Here is a 22027-nt window from a genome sequence, read left to right as displayed (position 1 = left end):
TTTATTATTAACTATTATTATGTTCTCTATGGACCCTCTCTCTATACGTTTATCTTTTCTTTTCTTTTTGTGTCGTCTGGACAAATGGAGAGTGAAATAAAATAACTCATCTATGTCTCGGTCAAACGGAGATGTGTTATTCTGGTTGATGTTACAACAGCCGCACCTCGTCTATATTTGATTCTCCGCTTTGTTGTCTGAGAAAGTTAAGTTTTTGCAGAAGTAAATAAAAAACAAAACGCAATATTATATAACACGGACGAACGGAACTCTCCTGCAGAAAAACTTTAACGAGCTTTATCCGAGATTTCCCGATCGACACCGCTTGGAGGCTTCTCCATCTCCACGCCAAAAAAACAGAAACAAAAAATTGAAGACCCAACTGCCAATACTGAAATTTTTGCTGTACCCTTCGGTCGAACGGACTTTCTGGGAAGGTATAGCATAGCAACCACCCTATCGCCCCCACGTTTCACCGTCCAACGCTTTCCGACGTTCATTCACACACCAACTCAAGAGGAAGGAGAAGCTAAAGAGTCATATACAATTTATAAATAACTCGCAAGACACACATATATTTTCTGGATTTAATTGACTGTTCTCCGAGTCTCGGTGAAGTTGACATATTTTTCAGGTTAGCCGCCAACCGCGTTTCCCTTTTCTGTTCTTTCTTCTACAGGGACAGGGTCAGCGAGTGGCTGAAGCAGAATATTGAACAAGATACTATATAGGGGGAAAATCTTTTGCATTACATAACTAAATTATGCCATAATAATGATATTTCGATTCTCGTAATCAATCTCTTATTTTTTTTATTTTTAAACATTTATGCTTTAATAATTGTAAATATATATTTATATAATAAATACTTACTGGCCATTAATTCGTACAGACATTATTCTTTATACCCATCTTTGTACATAATGAAAAGATGAAATGCGTACTGAATGTCATTACTTGCTGATCCTTAGCCTTCTTTGCCATGGTAATATCATCCGTGACTAAGACAACATATATGAAATCAGATGACATTCCAATCGTATTATGTTCTTTGAATTTTTGCTGTGCTTTCATAACTGCTTCAATGACAAATTCATCAACATGCGAACGCCATGTAATTTGTTCTTCAACTTCTAAATGTTCTTCAATATCTGCTGCCATATTACCAGTAAATCTTAATGGTAATAATTTATCCTCTCGATATAATTGTCTCATAGTAATAATGGCTCTAGCTGCAGCCTCTACAACATTTTCATCCTTTGATTTACGTAAAAATCTTAATTCTTGGAATGTAGTTAAACATACTGCAAATCTTAATACATTATTTGTGGCAAGTTTATAAATATGTGCAAAATGGCGCAACCATGAAGTAGCATCAAACACAAAATAAGTAAACTCTTTATTGATTACATCTAATGGATCATCAAAGGTATCAAATGTATTTTCTTGGCCCATATATTTAGTAAACCATTCCTCTTCATCTCCAAATATACCATTTGTTGATGGTTGTGTCGGTATTGGTTGGGTTGGTGTAATCTCTGTATTTGCTGTCGTTGTTGTCGCTATTGTATTAGGAAAATTAAATCCAGATGATGATTTTGAAGAATCTACGACAACAGGCGTACTACCGCTATTATTATTGTTAGCACCGCCACCACTCATTACATTTTTATTGTTCGTCAAATATTTTGTGTATAATGAAGAACTTATTACATCACCATTCTTATCAAATGATTCACTATCAGGGAAAAACTTCTTATAACCAAGATAATCAAATATACTTTCTCCTGGTATTAGACTCAATGATGGTGCTGCACCAAAATTAGAATTTATTTCATCAATTTCTTCACATAATGGAATCATTTCATTAAATCTTTCTGATGTGTCTTCAGTATAAGGAATAGCTTTAAAACAAAAAGTTCGTAAGATATGGGATGGTTCAACTTGTGGATCATTACAATATACTGACACATCATTAGAGATCGCTAAACCAATATTAAATTCTTCAGCAATTTTCTTAAACATAAAGATTAGACGTAATGCTCTTTTCCAGAATTTTTCCCCAATTTCATCTTGGGTATCAAAATCAATACCATCAATTGGTAAATCTAAAAACATATGATCCTTAATACCCAATTGTTGAAAATTTTCAGCTTTCAATGCACCTTTATCACATAATGTATCATACCATAGAGTACCCCAACATTTCCAAACTTCTGGTAATTCTTCATTATCATTAAAATATATTAGTAACTCATCCAATGTTTCAAACCTAGAATATTCATCACAAATACTATTAATACATTCACAATTGTGGAAATTATCAAGAGCATAAGCGATCAAAACATTCAAGAAACTTGATATAGTATTCCATGGGAAAAGTCTCTTTATTAATACATTCCAAAACTTTAACGAACTTTCATCATCTTGGAATGTACGACGTGCTTTTGTAGCAGTGGCCACAATAAAATATGCCCATGGTAGGAAATGAGGTAATGCAATTAAAAATGGTCCATGTAAAAATTTCTTCAAAACAATCATACTACATTTCAATGAAGTCAAATTCACAAAATCTAAAGACTTTAGCCATATATATATATTAGCTTTCTTGATTGGAGCCTTTAGAGAATCAATATTTTCAAAAAAATCTGTGGTAGATATTTGAATACTTGTTTGATCAATAGACATATCAGATCCAAGATCCCCTGTTGGTTGTAAAGTTGAAATTGGAGAATTCACTGTTGTTGTGGTGGCTGAAGAAGTAGCTATACTATTAGTAACATTAGAATTGGTATGGTTATTGGCATTATCATTACCATTGGAGTTATTACTATTAGAATCAGCAGTTCTCGTTCTATTCTTATCCTTCTTGTCCTTTCTCTCCTTTAAATATTTCGGTAAATCAAATAAAATGGCAAATGGATTTTTTGGGTCACCAAAACCTATTATTTGTAATATATGAGATTCTGCAAATGCTGGAGCATGTCTGAAATAGAATCTTAATGACGAAGGTATCTGGGTAAACATCTGTTGAGTTTCAAATATATTGTTTTCATTGTAATCAATTCCAAATCTATCTTGGAAATAATTCAAAACCACACGTTGTAATTCTGCATTCTCTAAAAATGTTGGCAATAGCATGACTTCACTATGTTTCAAATAATCAATCAAGTCAGAGTTTCTAATGTTACCATTGTTGGTTCGATCAACGAATGTACGTTGGTAAATATTGTCAATGACTAATTGCATGTATTGTTGAGATGGTGTAAAAGTATCCTGACAAAAGACACTCTTCCCTAAATTGACGAATGCTTCTAAAGTATTTTGTTGCACTGTAGACATATGATAATACAATTTACCATGGCTATAGGTAAATTTCATGGCCTCTAAATACCAATATTCTGCACTTAATTTCCAATCTATGAATCCTGATGGATACAAGGCAATTGCCATCCTTGATAAATCACCTAATCTTTGTAACCATGGAATGGAATGTTTTGGAGGTATATCTATAAGCATTGTAGATAAAGATATGAAAACGTGAGTAATAAATTGAGAACAAACATCTGGATCCATGAAATTTGAAAAATTCTTCAATACGTCTAAGAAAGTAATTGTACCATATACCCATAGTCTTCTTTCAATTCTATAAATCTCTATGATTTCTTCACCAATTAAAATATCTTGTGGTGATTGAGAAGGTAATAATGCAGTGGTAATGAAAGTGGTATAATTATTAATTAGATCGATATTAATCTTGTAAATTGTCCATAAATTTTTCAATTCTGTTGTTTGAGAAGTTGTTAATTGTGCACAACGATCTTGTAATTCAATTTCTTGCTTCACAATTAGCTTGTAAATATCTTGAAGTTTTTGAATCAATGCTTGTCCAGTTTTCTTCCCATTAGTTTTATCGTTAGAGCGATTATTGTCGGGATTACTCCCGTCATCATTATTATTATTGTTATCATTATTGGTGTTGGTATTGGTGTTATTATTGTTATTATTATTATTGTCCTCATTATTAAATGTATTCTCCGAAGTATCTTGATTATTATTATTATAATTGTTGTTATTTGTGGTCTCATAAGGTTGATTGGTTTGCGGTACATTTGGAGTTTCTGCATATTCTGTCACAGAGACAAGCTTCTCATTATTCGGCACAATTACAGTAGCTATTTGTTGTTGTGATCTATGGAATACCTCATATGTATTATTATTAGTGGTATTATTCAATTGCTGTTGATTCATGGTATGTTCAGGAGATATAGTTGGTGATCTATTTGAAAAAATAGTATTTTCTAAAGGTGAATTTGCCTGAGTTGGGATTCTATTAGGAACCACCCCAGAACTATTATTCATTCTTAACAATGAGACATGATCATTATTAAGAGGTGTAGTAGTACTTGGTGCTCCAATCAAAGAATTCCTCATATTCCTCATTGTCACTGATGGATCCGATATGATATAGGATGGTTGTGGAGTCACGTTAATAACTTTCTTATATGTTGGATCCATTGATGGTGTAGATGGAGGTGGAGTGGAATCCTCATTCACATGAGACAAAAGTTGATTCGATATAGAGTTCCTTAAACTTGTATTAACGTTTGCCTGTTGTGAAGATGATAACAATAATTGTTCACCTCTGACAGGGTCTGTCATTATAAAACTTGATGGATTCATAAAATCAGGTTTAGTTATCCGTCTCTTATTTCCTATAGTTGGAGCCCCTGTCGAATATCTCTTTGGACGTGCTACTGCCGACATACCATGTGGCAACACTGATTTGTTCTTCTCTTTGTTACTATTCATATTATTATTCGTACTATTACTTGTGGGATGTTCACCATTAAACCTACTCATAGTAATACTGAGTTTTGGTAGCCCGGTGTTAATTTTGTTGTTGTTGTTGTTGTTGTAAGGGAGCAAAAAAAGATCGTGAGCAGAAGACGATTTCTGTAAAGGATACTTCTTTATACGTGAGTTTTCTGAGTAATTGATAGGATGTATGGACAATTCAGACATAGTATATATGCCAGAAGTATGGAAGTATATGTGGTGTATGTGTATTGGGGAAAATAAACAAATGTTTTTTCTATTCCTATAATCCCTGCGTGACAAAACAAAAGAGTCCCAGAACTAGAATGAGTTTATCTATCTATGTATATGACTGTTCTCTCTATCTCTTTACCAAAAGAAAAGATAGTAAACTAAACTTGTTTCTTTTACGTTTTGTTGTCTTAAAAAATTGTTGATCCCTCTCCTTGTTGTGTCAAAACTAAACAGTCCAAAAATGAATGCTAAAAAAATATGGTTAAAAAGAGGAGAAAAAGAATGAAAAAATGCTATAGTTGATCTTGCAACGAAGTGAAAATGCAATTTAATAATTACAAATTAAAATAAAAAAATTTCTAACAATGGAGATAATATGATTAAAATCTAATACCCTTGAAAATTGAAGTAAAATATGAAGTAATATAGAAATCAAACCTATTTTACAAAGCAAGAAACAAATCATCAAGTACTGCCAACTCACAGGCCTTAAAAAACAGCCAAATCCAAAATTTGAAGATTTTTCTTCTTGCGCTGTTATTTATTTATTATATAAGAATTTGCAGTTGAAAACAGCGCAGGGAGAGGCAAAGTAAAGCAAAAAAAAGGGCGAGTCAAGCTCCGTGTAAAGTGATATGGGAGGTATACTAGTCGTACACTATGATAATAGTGTACGGTAGGGTAACCCACATCGATGGGTAATAATATCTTTTACAGACTGGGTATGACGATCCATACTCACATCAGTGAATTACAACTGGGCAGTCCTAGTGTCAATTTAGTTCATAGTTCTGGAGAGACGTGTGTGCGTTATAAAATGTATTAATGATATATAACCTGGGTTCCTGTCTTTAAACATATAACTCAAGGACAACCATTTTTTATTTGATACAATTTCGGTAATTCTAATGAGTTTCACCATTCATTATATTATATAATAATTCATGCCTCAATATTTCTCCTGTTTGTTCTCTTTTTTGTCACTTATCTCTTCTTACAGAACAACACACCCCAGCTAAATCCGGTAATCTCAGTGACACTACGGGGAGAGGGAGAGAACGACGCGCAGAGACACTGATATCATTATAGTCTTCCCTTTCTATATATTTATTATATTGAAGATTATAACACTGTTTTGACAATAAAGATTTACATTAATGTAGTCACTACCCTTTGTCTCTCTCTCGATTGATGTTAGAAGTTCTCTATCTTCAAATAATATAATAATTTTAAGCCGTGTGGACACAAAGTATTTGGGATTAGTTCTGTAATATTTAAAATATCGAACCAAATATTAAATGATGAAATAATATATCCAGCTATATATATGAAATAAATATTAATATAACAGGGATATAATATATTCCTTATGCATATATGGCCAACTAATCAACTAGAGTTCTTGACACATTGGGATTCAAGTAGTTATACTTTTAGAAATGGAGTTATAGTTTTTATCTCCAATATTACAACATAATATAATTTACCGGGGTATCTCAGTTTAGAATATATATTCTATTGCATCGACTACTCCTATTTAGTGTTCACAAAAACAAATTAATGTTTATTTCGTATTAAAATATACCATTCCTCACTTCAATGGTTTCAAACAATTGTTATTATATAACTCTATCGTATTTAAAACATTCATCCCTATCTCCTTCAGTTAGAACTTCTTCATATCTTCAATTGCTTTACCACTTATAGTTTGACGCATCACAATGTTTACAAATTGACGTCTTCTGCGAAATATACCCAAGAGATAACAGATCTAGACATATATTTGAGATATTCTATGGGCGTTACATAGGGCCCTATTGGTTTCTCTCTTAATATTTTCATAAATGTCTTGTATAATCCAGATTTATCAACATTATCAAACTAGACACATCCAATCAATATGTTCCAATAAAATCTTATATTCTGAACTGAGATACCCCGGTAATTTCAACGGTTGGAGTATATTAGGATCAATAGTATTAAATTTAGGGTCTTTAATATAATTTTTCTCCTAGTAATAAGATTTATTATTTAGCATATTTTTCAGTATGGTATTGTAACGTGGTATTATATGTGTATATCGAACACAATTCATGAGATAAATATCTTTAAGATATCCATTTCCTCTTACAATAATGGTTGGATAATCTTGATGTCCCTTAGCGTTTTTACAAAGCTGACTCCCAACTCCTGCTTGTGAGTAATACTCTCCTGATACTTTTGTCTGCTTATATTATCTGGCATCATCAATATATTCTCCTAACAGTTGATGGGATGACAATGTTGAAGATATTTGTAACCCGTTTTGTTTACATCTTTCATCATATATATTCCTTCAAAATATACCTTTACAATGTGAGTCGATATTTACTGTAAATAGATTGTTAAAATAACTGATCATTGTCAATAAAATAGAGGGGGAAACAGTTTTTTTAAAATGGTTATCTCAGGCTCCACTAATTTTCTTTCGTTGTCCTAAAAGACCCATATAATATATTGGTGAAAAGTATTTTAAAGGGATGCACTTGTAATTCTTATGCTTGTCATAGTAGTGATCATTTCATCGCTTTGATATATCCACTACATATATATATTTATTTGTGTTGTTCATTTTGTTTCAGAAGGAAGATGGATGATATAAGCAGCGTATTAGTGGAAATGTTATTAATATACACATACAGATATGGTCACAGAAAGATTGCTCAGGTTCTGCGATAATGTGCTAATACTAGTCTGATGCTAAATATTCGTATTATTTTTGTAATAAATAGATACATATATAGAGGTATCTAGATTTAGAGAATATGGATCACAACTCGTCCATGGTCTCGATTATGGTCTTGATGCTGTCGATGACGTTGCTGACACCAACTCTGAGCACTCTATCGTCGATGGAAGCAAAGGACGCCACGAGGCTATTTCCGGTGGTGGTGTATGTGACTTCGAAATCCTGCGGTTTAAGGATCGGATCCGGTTGTAATACTTTCATGGCTATATCTGCCTGATGAGTATCTTCAAATGGTATATTAAGTGTACTGTATTATCATGATATATGGTACCAGGATTTGGGTTAGTAAAAGAAACAAAGCTAGGACTAAAGGTATGCTTGAAAAACATGGCCGATTCAGGCTGTGGGCAAATAATACTTACAGTGTATGGGATAATGACATAATGCAATGTGTACATGTATGTGTACGTGTGTGTATATGTCTTTTTATCTTTACAATGAACCAGCTTGTAGTATAGTATAATATCGTTCAATGTATATGTCGAGATGACTTCCTTATGAAAGGCTGTCGTAAGAAAAAAAATAACTGAAAAATAAAATAATTTGAGAACCTCAGATAATTAACGATGACATATTTGAAAGTAGATTTCAAATAGATAAAAACAAGTCTTGATTTGTACATAGAGTTTTAATTTGTTAGTTTTGTTGAAGTTCAGACAAGATTCATTAATTTCTTTAAAATATCCATTATTTCTATGGTAGTATGACCGAAGCTACAATATCCACTATCACCAAACATTTACTTGGAAATGGAAACTCAGGATTCAAAGTTACTTATGAAGTTATGGGTTCCTCATATATCTCGTTCCAATTGATCAATACAATGAAACCGGATGATAACTTAACGAATATGTTCAATTCAAAACATGAAAACCTGATAGTAATTGATTCAATAAAGTCTGGAGTCGGTAGGAAACCACAAACTGATTTTTATGAAATTGTTATCAAGCCTGTATTAAATTATTTAAACATGACTCATAAATACTTCAAGACTAAATGGGCTCATTCAATCGCAACTTTTGCACAACAATTAGATGTTACCCAAAATTATACAATCGTATTTCTTTCAGGAGATACAAGTATCTCTGAATTAATCAATAATTTACCTAGTGTAATTACCACCATCGAGGAAAGAAAAACTATAAAAATTATACCGATAGCAATGGGTTCAGCTAATGCATTGGCTAACTCAATTGGATTTGGTAATCCAGTTGAGACATTTGACAGTTTTTTACGTGGGATGAAACATACAGCCCCATTTCCATTATATAGGGTGATTTTCCCTAATGAGAAACAAATTATATTTTTCATTATTTTTTCAATGGGATTCCATGCTAATCTATTGCATCTTTGTACCCTGGATCCCAAATATTCATGCTTAGGTGTTGAAAGATTTCAATTGGCAAGTACGGAAATCTTAGATAATTATAATTTAAACCTTACATTGGAGATCAAATTAACTTCAAAAACCATTGTTTCTCAGTTCGCCTATTTTGCTCTTATTAATACCCCTAGATTAGAAGAGAAATACATTCCTTCTCCCCAATCTGACCCTTTTATGAGTCAATTACATATATTGGGTTACTCTTCTGAATTATCTTCCAAGGAACTGAAAGATTCTATATTAAAAGGTTACACATTAATGCAAGGTGATAATGTTTCAGGTCAGGGTATCGTTTACGAACCAGTCACAGATGACTTTGATATTATTATCAAAGCTGAAGTACAAAGGGATCCCAAATATATGTTGGACATATGTTGTGACGGGATTCTGGATAATTTAAATGACATGTCATCTGAAGTACTAAAAGTCATCAAAATAAAATTCTTAAAACCTAATGACCTATCATTCAATTTAGAAATTATGAAACCAGAGAACTAAAGATCATCTAACGCCCTAAAACCAATAGTTTTAAAATATTAATGTTACAAAATTTTTGCTTTAGATATTAAATATACACATAAACTTCCCTCTACATATCTCCTAGTAATCTTTCTTCTTAAACAAAACAATATATTCTAAGGAACTAATCATTCTTACTCTTCTTGGATTCTGAACTAACAATGCTGTCATCCTCTTCCTCTTCAAATGTACGTTTATTGCTAGGTGAACTATTCTGACTTGATTCATCGATGCTATTTTGGTTTTCTTGTTTACCAAACGAAAATGTTGGCTGGAATTTACTGAATGGATTAATAGCACTTGGGGACGATCCTGACAAGTCAAATGATGCACTAAATGGATTTTTGGCTGCATCAACATTCGTGGGGTTCACTCCTTTTGAAAGACTATCACTCCCTGCCGTGAAGGGTGAATTACTAACCTTAAAGGGCGACGGAGTTAATACCCTTAGAGATGTGGTAGATTCATGTTGAGATTTTAATGACTTATCTACTTCAAAATCTTTAGTATTGTCATTATCTTCAGTAACGTCTGTGCTATTACCAACATCATCAAGATGTGCATCTTTCCCCTCTTTATCTTCATTTAGTTGTGACTCAAGAGATGATATCTTTTTTTGAAGGAAAGTGAGCTTCATTGATACTTGCTGCTGACCTTCTTCAAAAGATTTCCTTTTTACTTCTTGCAGATCATCAGCATGAGCTGATTCAAGCTTGTTTTGAATCTCTGATTGAATTTGTTCTTTAATTTTTTCAAACTCTGGAGTTTCAATAAGTTCCTTTGCTTTTTCTTCTACTTTTCTCCCAAATTCTTTATCGAGCTCATTTTTGTGGTCGGAAATACATCTATTTATTTCATCATCAGAAGGTGCTTTAATTTCCTTCTTTAAGTTTTCATTGGCTTCTTGAATCCTTTTTAAAACTATATTTTCATTTTCATCATTCCACTGCTTCTTTAACGACTCAATATCTACCATATTTTCCTGATGTTTTAATTTTTTGTTATACTCTTCTGTTTGGTCTTTAACAAATTGAATTTTCTCATCTTCAAATAACTTTCTCATATTTTCGATAACCTTCCCATATTCGTCTGTTTCATCGGTTGGCACAATAGTCCCAAGTTCGGCCATTTTGGCCTCCTCCAATTCTGATTTTAAATTATTAATTTCAACATTAAGCTTTTCTATTAATTTATTAGATGTTTCCATAGTATCGTTAAGTTTATATTCAATCTCCTTTGAATGTATCTTGGTATATTCAAGCTCCCTTTGTAATTCGGTTACTACTTCGGATCTACCGTCATTAAAATCTTTTACTTTTTGTTCTAGCGAAGATGTCTTTGTTGTTTCGTCTTGAAGTTTCGAAGACAGTTGAATATTTTCTTCTTTTAAAGTTTCCATTTGACTTGATAATGATTCAGAGGCCAATTTCGAGTTGTTTAATCTTTCATGGGCCTGTTTCTTCAACCTGTTAAACCTATCTTCCAATTCTTCATTTTTCTTTAGCAAATCACTCATTTCTATACTCTGATCATTCACTTCAGCCAAATCTCCAATATTTACAGATTCTACCGATGATGATTTCAAATCTCCACTTCCTTCATTTGATGTCTTCAATTGATCATCTTTGTCGTTGTTGAGTTCATTGATCTTGTTTAGTTGAGTTTTTAAACTGGATATTTTATTCTGAGAGGTGATTATTTGTTCGGTTAAGATGTTACATCTTGTCTCGGATTTTTCTACTCTCTCTTGCAAAATACGATTCATGTTCTGTAGAGATTCAACTTGGCTAGAATCTATCTCCAATTTAATGTCTGGTATGTGGGTATTGTCTTGATGATCTTGTGTTGTATTATCTGGGCCAGAATATTTGTTAAATAATTCAAGATATTTCTGTTGCATTTCATTATTTGTTATTTTGTATTTTTCGAGCTCTTCTGTTAAGTCAGATATATTTGCTTCGTAACTTTCATTATGTCTTACTCCAATCTTTTCAATTTCCAATAATTTTGTCTGAAATTGAGCTTCCTTCTCTCCCAACAGACCCTTCTGATTATCTAACTCAAGCTTCAACTCTTTAATGCTTTTCTCTTGAACTTCTTTATTCTGACTTGAATCTTTTGTTACTTTATCTAAAGATATTTCGAGGTCCTTAACTGCTTGCTTTTCATGTTCATATAATACTGACATATTTTGCAATGAGGTTTGAGCCTCTGTAATTTCAGTTTTATACTTTTCGGATTCAACTAATGTGTCGTTTAATGATTGTTGTGTTTCATTGAGCTGGATTTCCAATTTTTCTTGAGCAGCGGATTTTTCACCATTATTGATTATTCTCTTATAAGAGCTAATAGCAACATCTTTATCAACTATCTCATTTTGAAGCGTCGTTAGATCAGATAATAGATGCTCAATCTTTGTTGAACGTTCTAAAATTGAGTTTTTCAACATATTAACTTCGATATTGGATGATTCTATCTTTACTTTATACCATTCTGTCTCCTTCTCTTTGCTGTTGATGAGATCCCTCAATTCATCATTCTTCACTTCTAACCTCTTACGCCACTGAGAAAGTTTTTCTTCCAAATTAAGAATAGCTTCTTTATATGTAGTGTCCTTGACAGACCAAAATGATTCCTTTTCCTTCAAAGTAGCTCGAGCTTTAGAAAGTTCAATTGTAAGAGAATTCCGTTCTTGTTTAACATTATACATGTTATCTTTGAAGTGGTCTCTATCCTTCGATAAAATTTCTTTCTCCGATTCATTATTTTCCAAAATTAACTTCAATGTAGTCAACTCTGCTTTACTTTCAGCCTGTTCTCTCAACATTCTATCCAGTGTTTTCTCATTCGTATCTAGATTTTCCTTCAAATGATTATTTCTTAAAGTTAATTCGCTATTGTCACTCTCGAACAATTGCGTCGAATTATTGGCAATTATTAATTTTTGATTGATTAATTCATTCTTGGATTTTTCCATTTCAAAATTTAGACTCGACTTAGACAATTTATTTGCCGTTTCCTGTAGTTTGTTCTGAAGAGATGTCTTAATCTTCAAGTTGTCATCTATTGTCACCTGCAATCTTTGTTGCAATTCACCTATTGTTTTTAAATGAGTTTTATCAAATGCATGCTTATCATCCTCATTTCTGTTGCTTTGAATTAGTAAATTATCAGCTGCTAAGTCGTCAGGGTTTGTAGTAGTATTTTCAATCGCTGTTAACCTTCTCTCAAGATAACTATTCCGCGCCTCCAAAGTGAGGATGGCCTCTTTTGCATCTTGGATTATCTCTCCTTCAGAATCACTCTCCATATTATGATTAAGTGTCTCAAGATACTCGGCACGAGATGAAAGCTGGTCTACAGTACTTAAGAGTTTCATATTTTGTTGCTGTAATTCTAAAATATTTCTAAATTTTTCTGCATTTTCTACTATAACGAGCGAGGTGTCATTATTATACTCCGGTTCATTCCCTTCATCATCCAAAATAGACTTTAGGAAAGTTTCTTCATCTTTTGTCATAATACGATTACCATTTTCATAGATCTCCATATTAATTAGAAGATACTTAACTTGATTTGCCAAATGCCTACGTTGATTCTTCAGAAGATCGAGAGAATCATTCAATTCTGTTATTTCTTTATCCTTTTCGTGAATCATTTTTATTTTGGCATTATTATCATTCGAGGTATGTTCAAGTAGAAGGGAGACATTTGTCAATTCAGTTTGTAGAGATATTTTCTTATCCTTAAACGAATCTATCGTTGGATATTTCTCTTGGAGATCTGATACAAATAGTTGAATTTGATGCTCTAGATATTCTCTAACTGAAATTTCATTTTTTAATCGTTCTTTTAGAAGGGTTATATCACTTTGCAATTTGATATTATCATTTTCACTATCGTCAGTAGTACCGTTCTCCTCATTCAACATTAGTTGATTTACATAAGCCTCTAAATGGGCTCTTTCCTGTTCAGAGTATTCTAACCTTTTCTTTAATGTTGAAAGTTCTTGTGAAAGTTCATCAAAATCTTCTGTTTGTTGTAACGATAATTCACTTGTTCCAAACTCAATATTTAATTTTTCTTGAAAGTTTTTAACTTGACCTTCTAAGACACGTATTAGTTCTTTTTGGGAATTTGTTTCATGATAATGTTCTTCTTTAGTAATCTTGATCATAAATTTTAATTCCTCTATCAGACCATCTTTGTCTTTGATTTCCTTACTTAATGGATCATATTTTTTTGATAATGCAGAATTATTCTCTTTAATCTCTTTTAAATCATTTTTACATGTGAGAAGATCATTTACGGATTTCGATATTATCTTTTCTTTTGTTGTTCTATAATCCTTGAATTGTTGATCTTTATTTTCTAATTGTGAAATCAAAGATTCCCTTTTCCTATCTGAATCACCTAAAAGATGTTTAGTCTTTTCTAATTCTGTCTGTAGTAATAAATTATCCGATTGAGTTTCTCCAAGTTCATCAATTATTCTTTGATATTTTTGCATTTGATCTTTTTTACTTTCCAAAGTAGTAGTGATCTGAAATTCCATTCGTGAGATTTCATTTATCTTTTCATTTAACAATTTAACTAGATCGGTCTTTGTCTGTTCTTGTTCCTTGATATGTGTCTTCAATTCATTCAATTCAATGATTTGCTCATTGGAAGATAACTTAGATGCAAGATTGTTATTTTCTGTTCTAAAAATTATATTATCCTCTGTTAATTGTTCAACAACCAACTGTAAATCATTGTTCCTTTCATAATCTGTCCTTATCTTTCCTATCTTCGAATTCAATTCGATATTGATGTTTTGTAAATCATCATAATCTTGTAATTTCTGTTGTAATGTTATCAATGAATCCTCATCAAATATGTTCAATTGTGTAACAGGAATATGGAAGAACGTTGATATTTTGTTCAAATCCATGTTGGAAGTATTGCTATCACCATCAGACATGTTATGAAGCCGATATGTTCCACTAAATTGAAGTTCTTATGATAAATGTAGATGATTACTTCAAAGAAAAATGCACTTCCTATCAGTTGTCAACGATAAAAACCAAACACAAAAATACGTCAACGCAATACTGGCAGATGAATCAAATTAAGTTACTATCAAATTACTTATAAAAATGAAAAATCGATTCCTGACCTTGGCGGTTGTTTTTCTGTATCCTGTTCATAATAGGTCGTTCATTGAAAAACTCCAGTCCACTGTCAAGATTCTATCTCAAGCCCTAAATTTTACTTTCCCGCATCAGAGTATAATATCACTGTCCACGAACATTTCATCAGAACGAAAACTTGTGACTGAACACCCGAACATCCAGATATTTCCTTAAAATGCCTTTTTAAAATTCAAAAAAACAAAACAAAATTTTTAAATTTTGTTTTTTTTGAAAAATTTATATTGTGGAATTTTGTCCGAGATTACGGAAATTTGCTAAGAAATAGCCGTGCAAATAACAATATTAAGACGCGTTGAGCCACATATAATATTTTGAATTGAACCCAAGAAATTTCACTTTTTGCAAGGTTGGTGGTCGACCAGCGATAATAGTTAATAATATGGTGGTGACAGCTGCTGGATTAGCTAACCGGTGCAGGTTATACCAAGTAATCAAAGATTACTCTCCAATACTCGGTGAGCATAGGTGTTAGACCTTTACAAATATAGCAATATAGGTGTAACTTGATAGCTTATAAGAAGCTTATACGTATTAATTAATAGTTATCTGCGTTATTTAGAAGAAATACGAGACCAAGATTCAAAGATGCAAATGTATGTGAAATGAGTTAAAGGGTTAGACTGATGTATTGAACTTAGATTGAATGAAAACGGAATGATGATAATAATAATGTGCAAAATGAACGAACAGTGAAACACATATAATATATATGTAGAAAACATGCCAATGTTGGAAGAATGACATATACATATGGATAGTCGTTAAAGAAATATCAGTAAGGCTATACTTCATGAAATTATTAAAGACAATGAGAAGGTAAATTTGAAAATAACAGCGATAAGATATGAATAAACCACCAAAGATATAACAAGTATCCGTAATCGACATGTCAGTATAAGAGTACAGAACAAATAATACCCTAATATTACTACTTTTTACGATCATTTTTTTACTAACAATAATATATTACAATAATAACCATCATGGTGAATTTTTGTCATATTTTTTTTTAATATAGTTTCGTCAAAACTTTAACAGGTAAGACCATTACCTTGGAAGTCGAATCCTCCGACACCATCGACAATGTCAAGTCCAAGATCCAAGACAAGGAAGGTATCCCACCTGACCAACAAAGATTGATCTTCGCTGGTAAGCAATTAGAAGACGGTAGAACTCTATCTGACTACAACATTCAAAAGGAATCCACTCTTCACTTGGTCCTAAGACTAAGAGGTGGTATCATTGAACCATCCCTAAAGGCTCTAGCTTCCAAGTACAACTGTGACAAATCTGTTTGTCGTAAGTGTTACGCTAGATTACCACCAAGAGCTACCAACTGTAGAAAGAGAAAGTGTGGTCACACCAACCAACTTCGTCCAAAGAAGAAGTTAAAATAGTCGCATTCGCTTTTCACTCAATATTTGCATGCATATTATTTTCTCTTTCCCTCTTTACCCATGCCAACTTACTTTTGGTCAGTTATTCTGGTTTAAATAGACATATATAGTAGTATATTACATATAGTATATTAAAATCGTTAATAATATTTACTTTTACACTAGAGTTAAATGCTCTGTTCTGTTACGAATTTGTTGACATAATTCTGATATATCTCATTTTGACAACACCAGAGCTTTATTTTAATACGTCAAATTTACAAAACAAAAGAAGAAGGTTTAAACGTAACATACATAATATTTCATTTATCTATTTACTTGTTAGTCATTAAAAAGGGAGATTATTTAAAAAAAGAGAATAAATACCAAAGTTTTGGAGTATGTGTGTGTGCATGTGTGTGTCATTCCGACATCACAGATATAATAATAATAATAATAGTAATTGTAGTAATAGTTATAGTAATAACCTCCCCTATGCGTTGTTTATTCTTGTATTGATCATTAGTAAAATGTGATAATACTTATTGTAAAAATCACAAGCTTCTGTCATCTCCATCACTATCCTGAGTACTCAACATTTCAATATTTTGATTATTTCTTTCGATTTCTTCATCTTCAAGTTCAAACGATTGAGAATCAATGGTGTCGTTATAACTTCTGAAACATAACCAGAATAGACAACCTGCAATGAAACAAGCGACAGCAAGACCACCGAACAACCATGTGTAATCTGGATCTTTTGACACTGGGGATAAAGCACAACCAATGGCAGACCCAAATGCATTTGTCACTAAGAAGATAGACATGATGAAGGATTTCATAGAGTCAGGAGCCTTTGAATAAGCATATTCCAAACCTGTAATCGAAGCGAAAATCTCAGAGAATGCAATTAGGACATAGGCAGGAACTTGCCATCCGACATGAACATGGTTTGGACCAGTACAACTTAGTGGATGGTCATAACATGGACCGGCACTGTAGATGAAATGTTGTAAGACACAGGACCAAGTCATTGCTAGAGCACCGAAAGTGAACCCCCAAAAGATCTTGGTAATTGGCTTGAAAGGAGTGAATCTTCTAATGAATGGATACAATAAACTTTCGAAAATTGGAATAAAGACGATTAAAGCGATAGAGTCAATAGCTTGGAAAAAATCGTTTGGTAAACCATGCAATTCTAGCATGGACCCTTGAGTGACAAAAGTACTAATCATTTGACCATAACAGGTCCAATAGACTGGATAAAATAGGAAAACTTTACAAGCAGCCAAAGAAGTTTTAATTTCGTCAACAAATTTATCACTCCATGGATAATTCTTTTCAGGATTCATAGAAGGTCTAGCCAAATCGAAGTTGAATTTATTTCTCATTAAGATCCATAACACTTTAAAACATTTTGAAATGACTTTATCACCAATTGGAGGCCGAATATATTGTTTCCTACCGAATACAAGGACGACCACAGCGACCCAAAAGAAGCAGAAAGGTAATAAATAAGCTGCCCAGAACCCTTTATGCGATTCTAATTCAGTAGTGGCGATAACTGAAAGAGAACCGACGTTAATCATCAAATAGAAAAACATAAAAACATTTTGTAAAGTAATATTTGGATCCTCGATGACTCTTTCACCAGATTTCAAAGTCTTCACAGTAGGTTTTCTCTTTGGTAATTGATCTGCAATCAACACAGATAAATTAGCTTTAATCATACCAGTAGCAATACCAATCAAAATAATAGCAGCAATGAACCCACCAAGACCTGTATTTTTATCAGTAATAGAAGGGATAGAAGTAATGAAAAGAATGAAAATACCCACAAGATAAACACCTGTACCTACAGCAATGGTATTATATTTACCCCAATAAGTATCAGCCATATAACCACCAAAGATAGGAGTAATATAACACCAAAATTGGAAGAAATATGATAAACCTGTAGCACCTGAACTATCCAATTGCAGCAAACCTTTAGGGCTATCATCAGGACCATTCGACATATAGTTTTGGAATGGAGCTGACAGACCATAATACGAGAATCTTTCAGATAATTCTACTAAAGCGATCAACCAACATCTGAAAGGTATATGACCCGCAACATGTCTTAGTGTTTCCATTTCTTCTTTAGTTGGAACTTCACCATCTTCAAAATTCTGATCATCGAGGATTGCGATGTCTGTATTATTCTTGTCACTTATTTGATAAGTCTCAGTGTCGATGATATGTTCTTCTGTCGAGACTGCAGTTTTCTTTAATTCAATAATATTATCTTTTTCATCTGAATAATCTGTTGTATCTAGTTTCTCTAAACTAGCTGAATTATTTGGTGCCATAATGAAATATAATAAATAAAATATATGAATATTTTATTTATTATTATGTAGACGTGTGTATGACTGGCTATATATATTTATGATCCATAAAAAGAAAGAAAGATAGAAAGATAGAAATTATATAAACGATATAAATCCAAACAGAAATAATGTTAGAGGTTGAAAGAGGATTATAACCTTGATTTATATATTAAAAAATAAAATGAAGTAAAGTAAAAAAAATATCTAATCATGTATAGACTAATATTCACTATCAAGAAGATGACGACGATAAGAAGAAGGGGGTTATGACAATCGAACAGGCTGCAATAGAAGAGTAGTAGAAGACAAAAAAATTACGTTCGAGATCGAAGATAAAAAAACAAACCCGGTTTTACCAAGACTTCTAACTTCCAAGCTCTAATTATTAATTTCCCATGGAAGATAGAAGTTGAGAAAGAGAGAGATACGCCTTACATGAACACGAATTATTCTACTAGTATTTTTTAATCAATTTTGTCTTTTGTCTTTTGTCTTTTTTTCCACTGATGATCATGTAATTGCTTTCTCTCTGTATCAATATTCAGAAGAACGCAGCGGAGACTGACTGATTGCTTTGATGTGATAATGATGATGTCTTGAATCGAAGTGAAAACGTCCACATCAATAAGAATCGCTGCAGTAATAGAAGGAACAGACATCAAAAACCGACTGTAGCTCCATTGAAAATATTGAGACAAAGAGAGCATGACGCTGACACATTTATTTTATTTTCGCAACCAGATAGGTCACTGAAATTAATATTATCACAGCATGGTATCACAAAATACAGCACAAACCTTTGTAAATTTTTTTCATCAGCACCATAGATTGAATAAACTATTAACAAATCCCAGCAGTGAAAGACTGAAAATTATATCAGCAGCGAAAACGGTCTCATGAAAAAACTTTTCAGAATTTTGAAATTTTGTCACAAAACGGGTGTTGCTGCTGGGGTGTCTGAGTGGCCGCATCCCAAGAACGATATTAAAAAGCAAATCCAGATCACTAAGATATGTCCGTAGTCAAGGGTGAAAAATTGCCTAATGACACATAAAATATGTGTCTCACCACACACAAAAATTTCTTTGCGACGGCGGCGGTGGTGGTGGTAGTGGTGGTCGGAAACGATCGGGAAAGGTCTTCAATTGATAAGCAAATTACTACTGAAAGTGGGACAGGCCAAGGAAGCGGTGAGGAATAAATAGTAAGAACAAGAACAAGAACAAGACAATTGTGAGTAAATTTATGTTATTTTGGTGCCGCAGATATTACAATCACTTCTATTGTTATGAGTGATTGTGGTGACCGGCACCGGTCAATCTTCCAAGTTATTATGATTATCATATTATTATTATTATAATTTTTTTTTTGTGTCAACGATTATTATTATTTTGTAATAGTAAGAATGTGTCTTATCTATATTATTTGCTCCCGATGCTCTCAATCCCTCTACAGGTATTTTGAAAACTGATTAGTTTTTGTTATTTTGTAGCTCTTAAACTCAGCCTTGCATATTTAATTACTATTGCTACTATTATCATAGGGGGTATACTGATAATGTGTTCCTGTTTGATTGCTATCAATCTATCAATACACAATAGAGTGAATGATAACTATCACAATTGTCGAAATATTTTATTTTTGTTTTGTCTTGCCAAGTAATTTTACGTCGATATTTTTACTATTATTCTAGTCGTAGTCATAGCTAGACACTCGCTAGCTATAACCAAATATATATCTACTATTACATCAGAATTATATTTGTTGAGTCTATATTACTTAAGCGAACACGGACATCTGGAAAAAGGTGTCTCTAATGAGTCACATACTCATATACATTAGTGAGAGAATTATAATTGTCCACAATGAAGAACAATTTTTAATGAGCGTGCTATGAAGAGCGTATTTTCATGTCTTGTGCTTTTTCCATAGTGATGATAATATTATGTTAACTTCACAATCACCTCGTATGCGATGATCGCGTTTGAGCCGTACTAAAATTGTTAGTGAAAAATTAAATTTCGTAGAGAAAATTTTTTTTTTTCCTGTTTTGGTTGGTGAAAAATTATTTAATTAATTAAATTCGATGACATGGTCTATTATACTTATATACACATACATTAATTGCAATTGAAGTAGAGCCTAGTAACAATATATAACGACACAAGAAATAATATTTGCAAGACATTATATACAATATGGCTGCTGAAAAAAAAGAGAACAGGGCTCCAAAGTTAAGTGAAAAGGAGAAAAAGAAAGAAGAACAAGAAAGTTCGAGCTCCAGCGATTCATCTTCATCTTCATCTTCATCTTCATCTAGTTCTAGTTCTAGTTCTAGTTCTAGTGATTCATCATCTAGCTCCAGCTCCAGCTCTAGTGATTCTTCATCAAGTGACTCCAGTTCTAGTTCTAGTGACAGCGATTCTTCTTCTTCCAGTTCCAGTTCCAGCTCCAGCTCCGGCTCCGGCTCCAGCTCCAGCTCCAGCTCCAGCTCCAGCTCCAGTTCTAGTTCTAGTTCTAGTTCAAGTTCTAGTGACAGTGATTCTTCTTCCAGTTCCAGCAGTTCCGACTCATCTAGCTCTTCAGACTCCGACTCATCTAGCTCTTCAGACTCCGACTCAGACTCCGACTCATCTTCCGGTTCTAGTTCTAGCTCCAGCTCTAGCTCATCCAGCTCCAACTCCAGCTCTTCCGATTCTGACTCAGATTCCGACTCATCTTCTAGCTCTAGCTCTAGCTCTAGTTCTTCCAGCTCTAGCTCTAGCTCTTCCGATTCTGACTCCAATTCTAGCAGCAGCAGCGGCAGCAGTTCCAGTGAATCTGAAGCTGAAGACAACAAGAGAAAGATCGAAGAATTACCAGAGGATTCTGAGGAACAACCAAGTAAAGAAACTAGTATAGAACCTAGTAATAACGAAAACGACAACAGCAATAAGAGACAGAAATTGAATATATCGGCTGGTGGTGACGAAATTAAAGAAGGTCAAAGAAATCATTTTTCAAGAATTAAAAGATCAAAAATTTCATTTGAAGCTTGGGAATTAACTGATAATACATACAAAGGTGCTGCTGGTACTTGGGGTGAAATGGCTAATGAAAAACTTGGTAGAGTTAGAGGTAAAGATTTCACCAAAAACAAAAATAAGATGAAAAGAGGTGGTTACAGAGGTGGTTCTATTACCCTAGAAACTGGTTCCTATAAATTTACCGATTAAAAAGGGAAAAGCGTCTTGCACATCGACTAACATAGAAACATATAAATAACTTATAAAATGTATAAGTAAAATAACAAATATTGTAAATTATATCATCATTAATTTGAATTGATATTCTCTTCTTAT

The 22027-nt window shown here is 32.9% G+C and overlaps 7 protein-coding genes across 7 annotated transcripts; 3 read left to right on the top strand and 4 right to left on the bottom strand.

Annotated features, from left to right (window-relative positions):
* Positions 1-879: 879 nt before the first annotated feature.
* On the bottom strand, positions 880-5025 carry ESL2 (Esl2p; the record flags this gene model as incomplete). The annotated part of the gene is made up of 1 exon (XM_041551961.1): positions 880-5025. The coding sequence occupies one exon, from the start codon at positions 5023-5025 to the stop codon at positions 880-882; it is 4146 nt and encodes a 1381-aa protein (XP_041407895.1).
* A 2836-nt stretch (positions 5026-7861) lies between these two features.
* Positions 7862-8222, bottom strand: PCC1 (chromatin DNA-binding EKC/KEOPS complex subunit PCC1; the record flags this gene model as incomplete). Its single annotated transcript, XM_041551960.1, has 2 exons — positions 7862-8087; positions 8203-8222. 2 exons carry the CDS (start codon positions 8220-8222, stop codon positions 7862-7864), a joined length of 246 nt encoding a protein of 81 aa, XP_041407894.1.
* A 321-nt stretch (positions 8223-8543) lies between these two features.
* KABA2_08S02068 (uncharacterized protein) lies at positions 8544-9722 on the top strand (the record flags this gene model as incomplete). Its single annotated transcript, XM_041551959.1, has 1 exon — positions 8544-9722. One exon carries the CDS (start codon positions 8544-8546, stop codon positions 9720-9722), a length of 1179 nt encoding a protein of 392 aa, XP_041407893.1.
* Positions 9723-9867: 145 nt separating this feature from the next.
* On the bottom strand, positions 9868-14706 carry MLP1 (Mlp1p; the record flags this gene model as incomplete). Its single annotated transcript, XM_041551958.1, has 1 exon — positions 9868-14706. One exon carries the CDS (start codon positions 14704-14706, stop codon positions 9868-9870), a length of 4839 nt encoding a protein of 1612 aa, XP_041407892.1.
* An 817-nt stretch (positions 14707-15523) lies between these two features.
* Positions 15524-16335, top strand: RPL40B (ubiquitin-60S ribosomal protein eL40 RPL40B fusion protein; the record flags this gene model as incomplete). The annotated part of the gene is made up of 2 exons (XM_041551957.1): positions 15524-15531; positions 15957-16335. The coding sequence occupies 2 exons, from the start codon at positions 15524-15526 to the stop codon at positions 16333-16335; spliced, it is 387 nt and encodes a 128-aa protein (XP_041407891.1).
* A 533-nt stretch (positions 16336-16868) lies between these two features.
* On the bottom strand, positions 16869-18665 carry PTR2 (Ptr2p; the record flags this gene model as incomplete). Its single annotated transcript, XM_041551956.1, has 1 exon — positions 16869-18665. One exon carries the CDS (start codon positions 18663-18665, stop codon positions 16869-16871), a length of 1797 nt encoding a protein of 598 aa, XP_041407890.1.
* Positions 18666-20884: 2219 nt separating this feature from the next.
* Positions 20885-21901, top strand: SRP40 (Srp40p; the record flags this gene model as incomplete). Its single annotated transcript, XM_041551955.1, has 1 exon — positions 20885-21901. One exon carries the CDS (start codon positions 20885-20887, stop codon positions 21899-21901), a length of 1017 nt encoding a protein of 338 aa, XP_041407889.1.
* Between the last annotated feature and the right edge of the window lie 126 nt (positions 21902-22027).

This window comes from Maudiozyma barnettii (genome assembly GCF_903064755.1).
Source record: "Maudiozyma barnettii strain CLIB 1767 genome assembly, contig: KABA2_08, whole genome shotgun sequence".
Taxonomy (NCBI): Eukaryota; Fungi; Ascomycota; class Saccharomycetes; order Saccharomycetales; family Saccharomycetaceae; genus Maudiozyma; species Maudiozyma barnettii.
This window is presented reverse-complemented; position numbering and strand designations above follow the sequence as displayed.